This window comes from Engraulis encrasicolus, chromosome 15, assembly GCF_034702125.1.
Source record: "Engraulis encrasicolus isolate BLACKSEA-1 chromosome 15, IST_EnEncr_1.0, whole genome shotgun sequence".
Taxonomy (NCBI): Eukaryota; Metazoa; Chordata; class Actinopteri; order Clupeiformes; family Engraulidae; genus Engraulis; species Engraulis encrasicolus.
The window spans coordinates 40,994,877-41,014,357 of record NC_085871.1 but is presented as its reverse complement, the minus strand read 5'-3'; the positions used below and the strand labels follow the sequence as shown (position 1 = coordinate 41,014,357).

At 44.1% G+C, this 19,481-nt stretch overlaps 1 protein-coding gene across 1 annotated transcript in view; it reads left to right on the top strand.

Moving 5' to 3' along the window:
* Positions 1 to 6,428, top strand: part of LOC134464071 (protein PHTF2-like) — an 85,059-nt gene extending 78,631 nt beyond the window's left edge. Inside the window, exons 20-22 of the mRNA XM_063217511.1 lie at positions 1 to 74; positions 1,095 to 1,220; positions 4,096 to 6,428. The exon at positions 1 to 74 is cut by the window's left edge and continues 22 nt beyond it. Coding sequence (XP_063073581.1) covers positions 1 to 74; positions 1,095 to 1,220; positions 4,096 to 4,116 — 221 coding nt within the window. The 3' untranslated portion in view covers positions 4,117 to 6,428. The remainder of the gene's footprint in view (positions 75 to 1,094; positions 1,221 to 4,095) is intronic.
* Positions 6,429 to 19,481: the final 13,053 nt, after the last annotated feature.

The following is a 19,481-nucleotide window of genomic DNA, read 5'->3' as shown; positions in this document are numbered from 1 at the left end:
AGAAGAAACCAAACAAGAAGGAAGAGCTGACGCTAGTCAACAACGTACTGAAGCTGGCAACCAAACTACTCAAGGTCTCTCTCTCTCACACACACACACACACACACACACACACACACACACACACACACACACACACACACACACACACACACACACACACACACTGACGCTAGTCAACAACGTCCTGAAGCTGGTAACCAAACTACTCAAGGTCTCTAACACACACGCACACACACACACACACACACACAAGGTCTACGTATTCTTTCAAGACACATACCTGTACACGCACCATACCTGTAGTGTTTTGTCGACACCTTCAGGTTTTTTGTCTGTCGGTGGTGACAAAAATTGGAGGCTAGAGTATGATTTTGGATCACAATGACTACTATTATGGCTTATAATACGGGGCAGCCGTGGCCTAGTGGTAAGAGAGTTGGTCTTTCAATCTAGGGATTGCAGGTTCGAATCCCCCCTGACCTCTCCCTACATCTCCATCCATGGCTGAAGTACCCTTGAGCAAGGCACCTAACCCCACATTGCTCCAGGGACTGTAACTAATACCCTGACAAATAATAACTAAGTCGCTTTGAATAAATGAAAGTGTCAGCTAAGTGTAATGTTAAAAAAATATAAATATAATGCTTATGTAATAATGTTTCATTACTAGCACAATTTAATAAAATATGGAACTATCTGACAAGCTATGGAACAAAATCTGGTGGTGACATATGACGGTGTTGACAAAAAAAGTACTCTTTTACATAATATTATTAGTTTGTCCATTTTAGCCATTTTGTTTTCGCTGTTTTGCTGGTGCATCATATACTGTACCTCTTCTCAAAAGGTATATAACAGGTGTCACCAACGTGGTGCCCACGGGCGCCAGGTAACCCTCAAGGAGCTTCTGATGTGCCCACCAAGGATGTTAATAAATAGGGATGACTACAAGATTTTAGTCACGGTTTAGGTTTTTCTTCATTTAAACACGAGATTATTTCTTTATAACCTATAAAGAATACTTCTTTATGCGTGTGGGTGTGTGTGTGTGTGTGTGTGTGTATATCTCTATGCCTGTGTGTGTGTATCAGGAGCTGGACACCCCGTTCCGGCTGTACGGTCTGACGATGAACCCGCTTCTGTACAGCATCACCCAGGTGGTCATCCTCTCAGCTGTGTCAGGGGTCATCAGCGACCTGCTGGGATTTAACCTAAAGGTAGCACACACACACACACACACACACACACACACACACACACACACACACACACACACACAGGCTGTGTTCCTCTCAGCTGTGTCAGGGGTCATCAGCGACCTGCTGGGATTTAACCTAAAGGTAGCGCACACACACACACACACACACACACACACACACACACACACACACACACACACACACACACACACACACACACACACACACAGGCTGTGTTCCTCTCAGCTGTGTCAGGGGTCATCAGCGACCTGCTGGGATTTAACCTAAAGGTAGCGCGCACACACACACACACACACACACACACACACACACACACACACACACACACACACACACACACACACACACACACACACAGGCTGTGTTCCTGTCAGCTGTGTCAGGGGTCATCAGCGACCTGCTGGGATTTAACCTAAAGGTAGCGCACACACACACACACACACACACACACACACACACACACACACACACACACACACACACACACACACAGGCTGTGTTCCTGTCAGCTGTGTCAGGGGTCATCAGCGACCTGCTGGGATTTAACCTAAAGGTAGCGCGCACACACACACACACACACACACACACACACACACAGGCTGTGTTCCTGTCAGCTGTGTCAGGGGTCATCAGCGACCTGCTGGGATTTAACCTAAAGGTAGCACACACACACACACACACACACACACACACACACACACACACACACACACACACACACACACACACACACACACACACACACACACACACACACACACACACACACACACACACACACAGGCTGTGTTCCTCTCAGCTGTGTCAGGGGTCATCAGCGACTTGCTGGGATTTAACCTAAAGGTAGCACACACACACACACACACACACACACACACACACACACACACACACACACACACACACACACACACACAGGCTGTGTTCCTCTCAGCTGTGTCAGGGGTCATCAGCGACCTGTTGGGATTTAACCTAAAGGTAGCACACACACACACACACACATGCATGCACATACACACACACACACAAATACACACACACACACACACATATATGTACATATACACACACACACACACACACACACACACACACACACACACACACACACACACACACACACACACACACACAAATACACACACACACAAATACACACATGTATTTATTATTTCTTACTTTAAAAAATTCATTATCATGCCATGCCACCCTTTACTACACGATTCTCTGATTTTAGATCATGTCCTCCGCCAAGTAGGTTATGTGTTTGGTCAAGTTGCTTTGTCTGTTTTTCTGTCTGTCAGCACGATAACTGGAAGAGTTATGCAGGGATTTTTGTGGACTGGTTGGAAATGACAAAAGGAACAAGAGATTCCATTTTGGTGGTGATCGAGATCACAATCCGGATCCAGGATTTTTTTTTTTTTTTTAAGATTCTTCACCATTGCGGGATAGGGCCAATTTTGATATTCCAGTTTTGTAACTCTGTTGAACTTCGGCTTTTTTTCGCACACCTCAGCTGGCAGGTGCGTCGGAGATGGCACCATGGGTCACTCAGCAACAGTTCAAAGAAACTCCCGCACACTGACCATTTCGCTGTTCTTTCTTTAATAAACGACGTTTCGGTACTAGACCTTCATCAGGCATTGCCTGATGAAGGTCTAGTACCGAAACGTCGTTTATTAAAGAAAGAACAGCGAAATGGTCAGTGTGCGGGAGTTTCTTTGAACAGTTTTGTAACTCTACAAAAATAAGGCAGAAAGACTTGGGGGGGAAATGAGGTTGTAACATAGTCAAATGCTCTATCAAAGAGCTCCCTTGGCGGAGGTTTGCACTCTCTGAGTGTATTTCTAGTTTCCGATTATTATTTCTCTTCTTTTTTTTAAATTTTTTTTTTTTAAGCCCATTGGGAAACTCCAACTTCCATTGTCATTGTGACACAGCACTCCACAGCACACAAGTGAACACTGCACACTGCACACAACGAAATTGCATTTATGCCTCACCCGTGCAAGGGGGCAGCCCTCAGTGGCGCCCCATGGGGAGCAGTGCGGTGGGACGGTACCATGCTCAGGGCACCTCAGTCATGGAGGAGGATGGGGGAGAGCACTGATTGATTACTCCCCCCACCAACCTGGCGGGTCGGGAGTCGAACCGGCAACCTCTGGGATGCAAGTCTGACGCCCTAACCGCTCACCCATGACTGCCCTAATTAAGTGATTAATTACAATGATTCTTGCTTGAGATTTTAATCAATACCTTAATCATTTTAAATGCTGACCAAAACATGTTATTTGGCGTTAATTTAGCCCAATTATAATACTCCCAAGCATAATTTTGGTCACAACCTCAACACAAACAAAAATTCCGCGCACCCCCAGCCATCTCGGGCACACCCCCACGGGGTGCCCGTACCCAAGGTTAAGAACCACTGCTTTATGGGGTCCCCAAGTCCTTTTATCTAATTGTCCAGCACTTTGATCAGTTGCCTCTGTTTTATTTTAAATGTGCACTGTGTAATGGTGTTAGCAGTTTCTTTCCAGAATTCAAGTTGCCCATTCACAAATGTTACTTTTCCCACAAAGACTTACCACCACCATTAAATTCTACATGTTCATTATGACCGGGAACATTGCACTTTTCACACATGAAAAGGTCGATATTCTCAATGTCATACTAGTAAATATCAGTTAATTATTTAGCAAATATTCATGAAAAGATCAAATTGGCAATAGACAGCACAGTTTCGATTAGCAGCATAGCTGCAATACCTACTCTAGCCACCATTCTAGATAGTGCACTTTTAAAGTGCTTTATGAGTCATTTTGACTTGAATTGACTTGTCTTGTGTCGTTTGTGCGTGTCTCCACAGCTCTGGAAGATCAAGTCATGACAGTAAGCGGTCCGGGCTACAGCAGTGGCGGCGCCTCCTGCTATACGCACTTCTCACCACAAGATGGCGACATTTCACCCACTCTCCGACCACAACATTTCCCCCCTGCGACATTTCTTCCACTTCTCTCCACAAGATCACAACATTTCTCCCCTTTCCCACCACCAAATGGCAACATTTTAAAAAGTGACCCTTCAAAAAGTGACCATGGATGTGCGCGCCCTACCCAAAATGACATTTCTCCCTGTCAAAATGAGCTCCAAAAAAAATCAGCTTTATTTAATTAAACCAAGCAATGTCTCAATCACCCTTCAGACATATCAGCCTCACAATGGTCCAGGGCAGGGGTGGAACTTAAGTTTTTTCCCCACCAGTCACGGTGGCAGGTAGATCTCAAGATTTCTACTTTTTAACAAAGTGACTGGTGGGTGGAAAAATGTACCAGTCACCACTGAAATGTACCCGTCATTGGCAGGTGGACGGGTGCTTATTTCCATCCCTGGTCCAGGATGATCGAAACGGGCTCATTTGCAGACCTGCCTTTTTTCAAGTGTCTGACAATATTGTCTGGCACCTGCAACAAGTGACTTTGGGTGTGCGCACCCGACCCAAAACGATGTTTTCTCCCCATTCCATCACCGCTCGTTCTGGATGGAGTCTGCGCTCCTCCGTTGCCCCCCCTTGCGTGCAGTACCACCCGGGAAACGTCGCGAGTGAACTCTCTCGTCACATCCATTGGACCTCTCTGACGACACCCTGCCCTGCCCAAACGACGTTTCTCTCCCCTTGCCACCACCAGATGGCGACGTTTCTCCCTTTTTTCACCACAGGAGGGCGCTGTTTCCTCTGACCTGCCCGGTCCCTGACCACTGACACCAACACCAACACCAACTTTGGATGTGACATGCTGACACTTATTTGGACTGCTGATTGCAAAGACAAAAACAAAAAGACAATTCAACAAAACACACTCATACACACACACACTCTGACACACACCCACATGGCTGTGCAATCCACACCTATTTATTTACCCTGTCAGTGTTTCTGCGTGTTCCTTGTGACTTTTTTGTTCTTCTGTGTCATTAGTTTGGTGTGTGTGTGTGCGTGCGTGCGTGTGTGGGTGCGTATGCGTGAGTGTGGTTGTGTCCTTAGTTACACGCGTTTGTTTTTATGGACACGAAAAGACTGTCGGTGAAAAGCAAAACGAAAACTGACTGACTGACTGAAAAAAGCAGCTGTGTTTTTTTTTTTATTGTATAGTGTAGTGCTGTGTGTGTGTGTGTGTGTGTGTGTGTGTGTGTGTGTGTGTGTGTGTGTGTGTGTGTGTGTGTGTGTGTGTGTGTGTGTGTGTGTGTGTGTGTGTGTGTGTGTGTGTGTGTTTTAACATGCACACGTGTATGTGTGTGTGTGTGTGTGTGTGTGCGCGCGCGTGTGCGTGCGTGGGTGTCCACACACATGCACTTTCGACAGAGGTGAAACTGACAGGCAGTCACAGACAGACTGCCAGAGACACAGACAGATAGACAGGCAGGCAGAGACAGACAGGCAGATAGATAGACAGACAGAGACACGTACAGACACACAGAAACAGAGATAAAGACAGGTAGAGACACAGACAGGTAGATACACAGACAGACAGACAGTCAGATAGAGACAGATAGGCCCAAAGATAGATACAGACAGACAAGACACAAAGCCTGACAGACACAGACAGACAGACACACAGACAATCAGATTGACAGATAGATAGCAACAGATAGGCACAAAGATAGACCGATACAGATAGACAGACAGAGACACATACAGAAAGACAAACAGAGACAAATACAGACAGACAAATAGATGGATAGATAGACAGACGGACAGAAAGACAGACAGCTAGACGTCCTGCCTCTGCTCCCTCTTGTCAGCTGGCCTGAGTTTGGAGGAGCCAGAGTGCAGTTCTCCCGGTGGCCTGCGGAGGGGGCTGAAGAGCCAACACTCAAGACTCTGCTGCCCTCAAACCTGCTGCCGTCGAACTCCACCGTGTTTCAAGTGTGTGTGTGAGACAGAGAGAGATTGTGTGTGTGTGTGTGTGTGTGTGTGTGTGTGTGTGTGTGTGTGTGTGTGTGTGTGTGTGTGTGTGTGTGTGTGAGAGAGAGAGAGAGACAGCCTCAGTTATTTGTTTGTGTTGAGCAGTGCTGAATAAGATTGTGTGTGTGTGTTCCTGCTCTGTTTTAGTTTGCCTTTCTCCTGCTGGACATGAATGTATTACTGGAGACTTCTCAAACTTTTATTTTGAAATGCTTTAAAGAGTTGTTCTTCCTCTACACTGGGCTGTAGTGTTTTTCTTTTTTCTCTTGAATGACTGTAGGAATGTAACATCCTAATGCTGCGTCCGTGACCAACGCTGCCTGGTAACGGCGGCAGCAGAAGAAATTTCGCCTTGAATTCGCTTTATTTGCTCTGGATGCGGCATTGTCATGTTTGATTTAGCTAATCACATAACGGCTCTGGCTTGACAGGCATTCGGAGTTGTGATCATTCCAAATGTTTTTCGCTGAACAGTGCCATAGCTCATTACCATAAGATAAGCTTGACTTTAATCGATGGGCGTGATTTTTTCTTGGGGGGGGGGGGGGACGACGACGACACATGTCCATACCACTTTTCAGATAAACCTAGCTTGTCCACACCTCTCTTTCACAAATATAATGCAAAAACAGCATATCCGGACAACTTGCCATTGACATGTCCCCACCGCTTTTCGAGCCAAACCTACACCTTTGCTTTAATAGTTAAAATTTGCTTTGGTCGCTCAGTTCGCTTCGCCCCTGCTTCGCTCTGGCCGTGCTGGTCAAGTACCCTCCATAGAGAAATAATGACTTCCGTCGCATAACTCCTCCCTTGCTTGCTTGTGGCCTCGTTATGGTGTCACTGACAAGAAGTGTATTTCAATATCTTGCAAAAGCTCAATTTTAATGTCATTTTCTCATTTGCAGTCGGGATGGTAAATAGTCCCCCAAAAGTTGGCTGGGCTGACAAATGTGGAGAGGGGATTTCAGAGCAGAGGCCTCTGCAACCACAACCTGCTAACCACTTGGCAGTTGACACGTATTTCCCTCAACACACTCCCCTCTCATCACATCTTCTGAATATCAGGATGTCAGATCTCGATGTGATGTCCCTATTTGCATCTGCCCCATAAACACACACACACACACATGCACAAGCACACTACCACCGTCACACTTCTGCTGAAAAACAGGATGTTTTTTTATCAGCTTATAGTTCTTTTTTTTTTTTTTTAAAGATATTTTTATGGGCTTTTTTGCCTTTATTGCAGATAGGACAGTGGAGAGTGACAGGAAGTGAATGTGGAGAGAGATGGGGTAGGGTTGGGAAATGACCCCGTCCGGATTCGAACCGGGGTCCCCATGGGCATGTAAGCCTAAATGTGGGGGGCTTAGCGCGCTGCGCTGCGCCACAGCGCCCCCCTTCAGCTTATAGTTCAAAGATTATTTAACCCAAAGCACCTGAAAAAGACGACATAAACAAGCTGCTAATATGTACAGGACCACAGAGTAACAAACACACAACAACATTGTAAAGCGACTTTGGGTTCCATAAAAGACTCTATACAAAACTTATAATTATAACTAGATTGCATTCTCACAGAAAATGCTGGAAGCGGGCTTGCCTTTTGGGGCAGAGATGAAACAAACTACTATTGAGAAAACAAAGCTAAAAGAAATGTTGGAAAAAATCCATCCACCCAGTCAGAAGTTATGGGCCAAACAATTCAGCCATCTTGAATTCAGCCATCTTGAAAGTGTTGTAGCTCTGCGTTTTGGGGATATACTAAATGACATACATGGTATTTTAATTTGGCTAAGGAACACTGCATATGATACAATTTTGAAAATCAACATGGGTCCGAGTGGGATTTGAACTCCCAACCTCCATATCTGTAATCCAGGACCTTTGCCATTGATACTAAATGACATACATGGTATTTGAAGTTGGCTAAGGAACACTGCATATGATATAATTTTGAAAATCAACATGGGTCCGAGTTGGATTCGAACTCCCAACCTCCATATCTGTAATCCAGCACATTTGCCATTGATACTAAATGACATACATGGTATTTGAAGTTGGCTAAGGAACACTGCATATGATATAATTTTGAAAATCAACATGGCTTCAAGTGGGATTCGAACTCCCAACCTCCATATCTCTAATCCAGCAGCATTCCCATTGAGCCAAGCAGCTGGCTGTCTCAAACATTCCAGCTAGACAATATCACATTGCATTGAAGAGCTGAACAATAGACTTCTAGAATTTTAGTGGCAGGTGCTCGTTAAGAATAGAATGTTGAGAGAAAGTGACCGTTGAGATGGAACCCTATATCGGCTGCACCTGTTCTGATTGACTGAATGGCAGTTAGTATGGTGCTCTAATGCAGAGGGCAGAATCAGAAACAGTGTTTTGTCTTTAGCATGTAGTTGCTAAAAAACTAAAAGGAATTGGCACGTGTCCTGCTCACAGATCGGAGTCATATATGTGATCTCTCTAACAGTCTTTGAATGAAGTTTATAGGTTAAACGGTTCAGTCACAAATGGACCTCTTGTGGGACATGCGCTGACCTCTTGAAAAAGGCACTTCAAGACAGAATGGGAAAACGCCATAGACCCGACGCCGACGTCCGTTGTCTGTTCTTTTGTAATGTTTGCTATATTGGTTGTTTAACCGTATGAATAGGCAGTTTGCAAGCAAATCATGAAGATCGGATTCATGCATTTATTTAGATCAGACACACCGGCAGACGTTTAAGGGATGCACGCGCTACAGGGGAAAAGTTGTTTAAGTAGTCTAAACAGAGGCACGGCTACTGTAGTTTGATAAGAATCAATGTGTGGGCGATCAGGGTTCAAAGTGCGGAGAATTGAAACTTGTTCCCGTCGAGGGCAACGCTAAAAGAGCCAAGGCAGGCGACATCCCTTCCATGCGATGCGTAGGCCCTATTACAATAGCGTCTCCCAGACATCCCAAGTTCTAAAAACTCATTGCTTAAACTTAGATATGCTTATCGACCCTCGACATCCCGACAAATAAAACAGCATTAGTGTTCAACCATTGTTTGTCAATGTCCTTTCTGTCGTCCAGTCTGCATAGAACAACTGCCTACTTTTTCCCCAGGAATTTTGCAGAGCGTCCTACGAAGTGCGCGTAATCTGAAGTATTCCAGGAATGACGCACGAGCCATTATCTTTCTCTGTCCCGCATTGCCAATCGAAATAACGCGAACTTGCATAGTCTAAAATCAGGAATATTTTATCTGACTCGCGGCCATCGGAGAGCCACTATCAAATATCAGGGAAACTTCTTGGACTTCATTGGGATGTCTGGTCTTCCCACTGCCTGCAATCTGCAGGCTATGAGCCACGCGGTCAGGTGAAGAGCTTGTAGCCTACGTGATCAAATTCAAAAGCAAATAATACGCAGCAGCTTCTAATGCACGAGAGAGAGAGAGAGAGAGAGAGAGAGCGCAACCTGCACCTGGAAGTGTGTGTGTCTAATGCTCCTTTGCTCTATGCTGTTGAAATTACTTTTACAGGACTGATTTGGGTTTTGGTGGAAAATAAGCTAGTAACAATGTGAATATTTGCTGCAATAGGTTATCTAGTAATAACTTGTGTAATAATTTAACTAAAATTACGAAAATGTTAAATGTTGACTAAAATGACTAAAATTTGACTAAGACGAAAATTAATTTTCGAATTACGAAAATGTTAAATGTTGACTAAAATGACTAAAATTTGACTAAGACGAAAATTAATTTTCGTCATTTAGACGAAGACTAAGACTAAATTGTGAAGGCAATGACTAAATATGACTAAGACTAAAATTGATTTTCGTCATTGTGACTAAGACTAAATTTAAAAAAGCAGACGAAATTAACACTGGTGTGCATGCATGGGGCACTTCAGAAAAAGTTATAAGATACGTGGGGTCACCACAGATCTTTATCTTTAAAGGAGTTGAGGGCGTTTCAGAGACATGCGCAAACTGTTTAACAACTTAAACCACAAACTGTCAACGGCATGACACACACTCCTCTTACGCTTCACAACTCTGATGAATATCTTGATAATATGTCCCTATTCATTTTCCTCTCACACAGACACATGCACGCATGTAAGCACCCCTCCCCCTTCTAAATTCTGCTGACGAACAGGATGTTTTTATTATGTTACACTCCAGATATGATTTTTTACCAAAAGCACCTAAAAAGAGGACGTAGACGTAAACCAACTGCTAATATGTACTGGAGCACAGAGTAACAAAGGCATATCAAAGTTAGCAGAGCATATCCCAGAAGGACAGGGAAGCTCTACTCCCCATTCGCTACAAGGGGAGTCAGAAAAGGGGCTGAATGCTGGTTAGCTGTGTGAGGCAGTGGTGTAGTCTACGTAGAACGCAGGTATACGCAGGATACCCACTTCAAAATGTCAGGGATTTCAGTATATACCCACCTAAAATTGATTGATCCATTATTTACAGTAGCACACAAATATACAGTACACCACCTCAAAAAATGCTCAAATACACAGTATACCCACCTCAAAAAAGTAGACCCCACCACTGGTGTGAGGCATATGGGGGACCCCAGTGCAAGGGAGCCCAGGATAGGTGACCATGGTGGAAGGGACCCCAGTGCAAGGGACCCCAGGATAGGTGACCCTGGTGCAAGGGACCCCAGGATAGGTGACCATGGTGCAAGGGACCCCAGGATAGGTGACCCCGGTGCAAGGGACTAAGGGATAGGTGACCATGGTGCGAGGGACCCCAGGATAGGTGAGCCCGGTGCGAGTGACCCCGGTGCGAGGGACCCCAGGATAGGTGACCATGGTGCAAGGGACCCCAGGATAGGTGACCATGGTGTAAGGGATCCCAGGATACGTGACCTCAGTGCAAGTGACCCCAGGATAGGTGACCCCGGTGTAAGGGACCCCAGGATAGGTGACCATGGTGCGAGGGACCCCAGGATAGGTGAGCCCGGTGTAAGGGAGCCCAGGATAGGTGACCATGGTGCGAGGGACCCCAGGATAGGTGACCATGGTGCGAGGGACTCCAGGATAGGTGACCATGGTGCAAGGGACCCCAGGATAGGTGAGCCCGGTGTAAGGGACCCCAGGATAGGTGACCATGGTGCGAGGGACCCCAGGATAGGTGACCCCGGTGTAAGGGAGCCCAGGATAGGTGACCATGGTGCGAGGGACCCCAGGATAGGTGACCATGGTGCAAGGGACCCCAGGATAGTTGATACTGTGCGAAGGCTACAACCTTTTTGTGTGGCATGTGCATGTAGAGGACACAGCCTGACTCGGCCTCCACTTTTTGCTTTTCGATAGAGCTGGGTCATGCCTATTCGAAAAACAAAAAGTGGCGGCCGAGAGGCAAAAATGGGGCAGCCTTGGCCTATGCTGCCGTGCAAAACAAGAACGCAGTAACTCAAAATGGTCGGAAAAAAAATGGGATCTACACTACCTAATTTGTCTTGTGTCAAAAAATGGTGGTCCAACACCGTCCCGTTTTAGAGAAAAATCATTTTGAAAGTGCACAAATGACCCCAAAAAAGTTACGGCGGTGTTGTTGAGTTACTGCTGCACTTTCCAATGGGAATTGGTTTGGGAGTAGACAATAATACTAGCCAAGAACGCAGTAACTCCTACAGTAACTCCATTTTGTGGCAGTAATACCAGCCAAGAACGCAGTAACTCTGTTTTTTGTGGCAAAAAGACACATAAATGTTGTTTTTGCAGGAGTTTTTTTGTGTGCATTTAATTTCTATCCTAAAAAAGCATTACCAGGAAGTGTCACCACCACTTTACCGACAACACAATTGTCGCGCCATATAGGAAACTTTGAAGCCTTTTTTCTCAGTTTGCAGTTTTCAGAGTTACTGCGTTCTTAAATTGTAGGGCAGTATGGTTAAGTAGATGGAATTTAGATCAGATGGTTATGGGTTCGAGTCCCAACCTTCCACTCCCTATCTCACTCCATGGCTTAGGTGCCAACACTGCTCCAGGGACTGTAACCAATACCCTGTAAATAACTGTAATTCGCTTTGGATAAAAGGCAAGGCAAGGCAAGTTTATTTATATAGCGCATTTCATACACAGGTGCAACTCAATGTGCTTCACAAAGTTAACAAATGTAAATGAAAGGAAACAGGGAAGAAAGAAGGAAATGAATTAGAGTCAAAAACCATTTAAAACATTAAGATAAAACATAAGGTAAAAATAATAATAAAATAAAATAAAACAAATAAAATAAACATAAAAATAATAATAATAAAAAAAAGAATATGTAATTTAAGCTAGGGGAAAGCATCTGAGAACAGCTTTGTCTTGAGTCTAGATTTAAAGCTATCAATAGTGGGTGCATTGTTTACGTCATCTGGAAGCTGGTTCCAAAGCTTTGAAGCATAGAAGCTAAAGGCTGCCTCTCCACACTTTGTTTTGACTTTTGGAATCACCAGCAAACTCTTCTCCGATGACGTTAGTGACCTGGGGCCCGTTTCTCGATTCTTGCCTTTGCTAACCGTCTTAAGTCGGTCTTGAGTTGGTCGTAAGTTGCTCTTGAGTTGGTCTTAAGTTGGTCTTAAGTTGGTCTTCAGTTGGTCTTTAGACGTAAGACCAACTTAAGAACAACTTAAGAACAACTTAAGACCAACTTAAGACCAACTCAAGACCTTGGTTACAACGTTGGTCTTAAGAACGAACAAAATGGCTAACGTCGTTAGCAAAGGCACTGTCGAGAAACGACCCCCTGGTTGGTGCATACAGCTGAAACATATCCAGTAGATATGTGGGTCCCATTCCATTTAATGATTTAAACACAAGTAGCATTGCCTTAAAATCAATTCTGTAGCTTACTGGGAGCCAATGCAGCGATCTTAAAATTGGAGTAATGTGGTCGAACTTCCTTGTCTTTGTAAGAACCTTTGCAGCTGCATTTTGTACAAGTTTAAGCTGTTTAATGGTCTTATTGGGGAGGCCAGTAAACAGTCTGTTACAGTAATCAACTTTACTAGAAATGAAGGCATGTATTAGCTTCTCCAGATCATGTTTAGACATCAGGCCCCTAAATTTAGAGACGTTTTTTATGTGATAAAATGCAGACTTAGTAATAGCTTTCATGTGACTGTTGAAGTTTAGGTCACTGTCAATGAGGACCCCAAGATTTTTAACTGTTTCCCTTGCTTTCAGTCCCTCCCCCATAAAAAGCGTCAGCTACTGTACCCTAAGTGTAATGTAATTTAATGTAAAGAAAAAATAATAAAAACTCGTTTTCTTTTAAGTGCCTTTCACGGAACATGGGGCTAAGAAATTGGGGAAAGGGGAGGAAGGAAAGACTAAGGACCATAGACCTCAGTGAAGAGATTTGACTTCAGATGCTTTTTAAATGTTGCCAGAGTGGTGGCTTGTAGAGAGATAAACTGTTCTAGAGGGTGGGGGCAGTATAGCCTGATTATCATCAACGTTCAAATCTCTTCGAGACTTGCTCTGACCAAGAGCATAACAATTAAAATTTCCCAAAAGGCATGGTTGACCCGCCTCCCTTGGTTTACTTATGGTTGTTTGTATTTTCGGGAACTCAGAAAGTAATGGGATTGCTCTTGACCTGGGCTGCGTTTCCCAAAAACCCTTAAGTAGTACTTAAGCCTAAGTAGCAGTGATGCGCGGGTCGACGAAAAAACAAGACGCACCCGACCGCTTTTTTCCCTAGTCCGCCCGCTTGCCCTGCCCGCAAGAAATATTCATGAAAAATATTGACCCGGCCCGCTTCCCGACCCGCCTTTGAAAATAGTAGCCGTGCGTCTTTATGAACACCCTAGCGTCATTGGCAAAGCACAATCAAGTCAATAAAGGTCTTAAAAAAGGAATTTGCGTCAAGAACAAGACAGCTGTGCATTTCAACAGGACATGTTGGATTTTTGAACCGAGGCCATGCAATGACGACTGCCGACTGTCTATTTCGGTAACATCGTCGTTTGGATACATGGAGAAAATTAATCTGTAGGTTGGTGAGCAGACGGAGCCAGCCGTCAAGTGGATTGCCTCGTAGTCATGGTACGACACAGGAAATGAAAACAAACTCTGTAAGCAACACATGAGTGCGAAACCATTACAATTGTATAAGAAAATATCTAGGCTATATCCATCACTGCACTGTTTAGAGAGCACCCTCTGTGTTCTCCAAAATGCACTCAATGGTTGCACCTGCTGCACCAGTTGCGCGCAGAAGATATTCGGCCGTCTCCTGCAGAGCGCGTGGCACCATCGTAGTTATTCAGCCATATAAACTTTGATCTATTTCGCAAAAAATGTCCCTGTCTGTTAAAGTAGGCTAAACTATAGCCTATTGGCTAGCCTATAGCCTACTTTAAAATTCGGCATCATTTCAAAGGTCCTGACCGACCGCACCCGACCCGAATTTCATTAAAAATAATATTTCATAACCCGTGCCTGCGGTCGACCGCAGTTAACTGCAAGCGCCCGCTGCTTTCGGGTCAGCCCGCGCATCACTGCTAAGTAGTACTTAATTATGAGGGGCCCCCTAGGCAATATACCACATCACTAAAAGTTTATGCATACAATCATTTTATAGGCCTACGTACAATATTTTTTTCTTGCACATGCAAATAAAATGGTTCCGCTAAAATCATTCGCAAGGTAAAATACTGTATGTATAGACTTTTACTAATGATGTGAGACCTATTTCTAATATATTGCCTAGGCGGCCCCTCATACTTAAGTACTACTTAGGCTTAAGTACTACTTCAGGGTTTTTGGGAAACGCAGCCCTGACTAGTTCCAACGCTGAAAGTGTTGCGTTACTAGGAGGGCACAGCTTGGCTAGGGGCAGTACATCCTGACAAGAAAACGTGGTGGACATATTCTTCTCATCACACAATGATGGACAGTGCGACTGAAAACCCTAATTTTATTTCAATGTCTTAAGACTTCAGAACCTTGTCTTTGTGTGATGGAGCCAGTGGGGCAACTCTACTCCCCTTCGCTACAGGGACACAGGGAACGTGGTTGTGCCACCTGTTACCGTGAAATGACACAAAACATGGAGGACAGACAAAGCCAGACAAAAATGATTAAATTCCAAACCTTTAATAATGAGAGCATATTCATCAGCAATGTTATAAAATGCATAAAAATATCAAAGACAAATTGTTGATGTAAATGTAAAATGCAAAAGAGAAAAAGCCTTTTCAAACTAAGGTGTGCGTGTGTGTGTGTCTGTGTCTGTGTCTGTGTCTGTGTCTGTGTGTGTCTGTGTGTGTGTGCGCGTGTGCGTGTGCGTGTGTGTGTGTGTGTGTATACAATGTTAAGCACAGATTACATGTAATAAACAGATAGAGTAACCTTCAATAATGAGAGCATATTCTTCAACCACGTTATAAAATGCACACAAATGTCAAAGACAAATTGTTGATGTAAATATAAAATGCAATAGAAATAAAAGCCTTTCCAAAATAAGATTGAAACAAACATAACTTGTGTGTGTGTGTGTGTGTGTGCGCGCGCGTGCGTGTGCGTGCGTCTGTGTTTAAGCATTGCACAGATTAAATGTAACAGAAAGACTTATATTAAAAATCACATACGTAAGGGTTTTTCAACCAATAGCCCATGGCGCAGTGGTGGTCCATGGCAATATTGCTGGTTATCTGTGAGTTCCTATGCAGTTTAACTACTACAAATATAAGTACACAAACACAGTGGGCCGTGGACTACTGCTCAATCTGAATGTTGGTCCCTGGGCCAGAATCAGCTGAAAACCCCTGACATATGATTATATTACCAAGAGCATAGAGCAAGAGTTAAAGCTGTGATGGGCAACCTGGATTCATTGAGGGATAACATTTGACAAGAAGGTCGTATCCCGCTTATTTGGCAACCTGGAGATGATTCATAGTTCATCATAATATGACGACATACTGTATATATTTAAGGATGTTTTTATCATTTGGGAATTCCATGACTAAAACAAACACAAGCAGGTAATTGGTCTGGGTCTTCACCTTTTCCCTTGGTTCTCATCAGTGTAGGGGCTCTCAGACTTGGTCCAGGAAGATAGATGCTGAGGCACTCAAGGTTGCAATTTTTTAAACTTTTTTATTTGGCTACAATGCCTACGCGTTTCGGCTCTTATGGCCTTCTTCAGGGCGTATCGATACATAAGGGCCTAAACGCGTAGGCATTGTAGCCAAACGCGTAGGCATTGTAGCCAAACAAAAAAGTTAAAAAAAATTGCAACCTCGAGTGCCTCAGCATCTGTCTACCTGGACTCCGTGACTAAAACAGTTTGTTGACCTCCAAACTTGATTTGCCATTCGAGAGAAACGCAAAATGCAAAAGAATTGCTAAAGGCTCTTTTCCACATACAACCAGGCTGTGCCGTGCCGTGTCGTGTCAAGCTGAGTGGTGCTGTAAAACCAACCTGGTTTGTGTTTCCATTGCAAATCTTGCTACCCAGAGTATGGTTGGAGTTACCTTTTTGGTGTTGTCATGTAGCATTACCTTATGTAAGCTAATAGATAGTAGATATCTTACCTATCGAAGTAGGCTATTTGGATATGACAATATTGATTTCTGTCTTCGATTTTAATATCAGTCCAATAAAGTGTGACACTAAAGAGAGGTCTTGGGTAGTTGATCAGGTGGTCACTGGTCGATTGTTTTTTTCATTTCCAGGTGAGCATTCTGGGTAGTAGGCAGCGATATGCCCAATCAGCTCGGTTCATCCGGGCAAAAAAAAATGAGGCCATGTTTTCAAGCTGTGCAGTGAGCAACTGAACTAATCGAAATGCAATAAATGGCGGCCGAGTTGTGACGTGTCAAGCTGTACTGGGTAGAAAACAGGCAGTGGAAAAGGGCCTTATGTGATTTTGAGATTTTAAAGGGACAAGACTCCTTGCAGAGTGATAAGAAACCTAAGAATTATTGGCCAAATGTATTTTGCCATTGGCAGCGGTGTGATATTGAGTTCCCAAGTCTCAGAAATATCAGACGTGTGAACGTTGACAATTCCCATTCAAATGAATGGCACATTCTACAGAGTGAAGACGAGCCATGTAATAATTAGTTTTACTACGTGGCGCAACGTCATTCTGTAGAATGTGCCGTTCACTTGAATGGGGCTCCCAAACATTCACACACCTCTTATTTCTGAATAAAAGCACACTGTCAATGGCAACGCTATAACAGCACGCTCTCAATGGCAACGGACAGAGTGTCTGTTACTTAGCAAAGTCAGCTGATTTTAACACTTGGAAAACTGCTGCACTGCCAAGTATTCCACATGACCATGTTTTATCTGTTCAATATATCTAAGTGATCATTCAACTAGGCAAATGTGGGACTGGATTGTACTTTGTATATCTAATCCAGGCTGCCCATCATTGATTTCAAGAGAAAATATTCACAATCAATTCACATAATTCTAATGAGAGCATATTCATCAACAGAAACAAATGACAATGTTAAATGTATAAAAATGTTAAATGCATAAAAATGTTAAATGTATAAAAACAAATTTTCCATCTTATCTTTTCAAATCAAAATCTCAATCAAAAGCAAAATCTCTCTCTCTCTCTCTCTCTCTCTCTCTCTCTCTCTCTCTCTCTCTCTCTCTCTCTCTCTCTCTCTCTCTCTCTCTCAAACCAAGAGGACACCACGTCACTACTCAATATTCACACCCCATCCATACACTCTACCCCCCCCCCCCACACACACGCAAAAAAAAATCCCCCATACCATACAGTCTTCTAGCACCCACCCCCCCCCCCCCCCCCCCCCCCTATACTGCACATTCCCAACTTATTTTCATTTTTATTTATCTTTTTACATATTTTATGTGTTTTTTTCTATGTGTTTTATGTGCGAAGCGCACAACAATTGTCCACACTGGGACCAATAAAGCTACTAAACTGAACTGCTCTGCCCCTCAACAGAGACATTTCTATTTTCCTTAACATCTGTTTTTTATCTATCCTACATATACTTTTTAACCTCCTGGTCCTGTGTTGTTGTATGTATACTGTCTACTGTCTTTGCACAATCTGTATGTTACTGCTGCAACAAATGAATTTCCCCATGGCGGGATAATTAAAGGCATACTTACTTACCGGTAGTATATACTGTATATATTTGTGCTATTCTAAATAATGGATCAATCAATTTTAAGTGGGTATACTGAAATCCCTGAATTTTTGAAGTGGGTATACTCTGTATACCTGCATTCTACGTAGACTACACCACTGCGCACGCCGCTCCCCACCCCAATGCTACTCCACGCCGGAGAAGGCTGCTCCCATACAGGTAACACGAGATGAATCCCCTGAGAGGCAATCTACAATCCCCCACACTCACCCCCACCCCAAACACACACACATATCCTCACATCACAGAGGGAATCTACTCCCCCTACCCAGCCACCCCCACATCACAGCCCATGCAATGCTCACTCCCCCTAGCCAGCCACCCCCACATCACAGCCCATGCCTCTCCCCATCATAGTCATTCAATGCTACGCCCACGCCCCCGCCCCCGCCTCACACCCCCAAACCCAGCTCACCACCCCAAAAGTGTTTCTATTGTATGTGGGGAAAGGAGGGAATTCAACCACTCCCCTCCCCCACCCCAAACACACACACATATCCTCACATCACAGCCCATGCCTCCCCCTTATTTTCAGTCCATGCTATCACCCCCCACCCCCCATAGCCCTTTGCTCCCCATACCACCCCAATGCTGCTACACGCCTGGAAATGAGGGAATTAACCCCCCACATCACAGCCCATGCCCCCCCCTCAAACTCAGTCCATGCCAAACCCCCCCCCCCCAACCAAAAAACCCTCATAAAGTTATACCCCTCTCCTAGCTCTGCTGGTGTCATGGGCTCACCATAATCCAGTGCATGTCCGTCCCACACAAGCCTTTCCAAAACAATGAAATCTCTACTACTTAAATGACTTGTGAGAATTTACATTATTATATTCATATTATAATATAATAAAGATTATTATATAATTACATGCTACTATTTCATAGTTACGTGTATTTCCATAATAACATGGTAGAAAATGATATTGATTAAAATGTATGCAATTGTGTAGTATAATATAGTAGCGAGTGAGTGAGTGAGTGAGTGAGTGAGTGAGTGAGTGAGTGAGTGAGTGAGTGAGTGAGTGTGTGTGTGTGTGTGAGTGTGAGTGTGTGTGTGTGTGTGTGTGTGTGTGTGTGTTCCGTACAAGTGTGTCCCAGTGTGTCCCAGTCTGCCATGTTGGTCTGCAGTG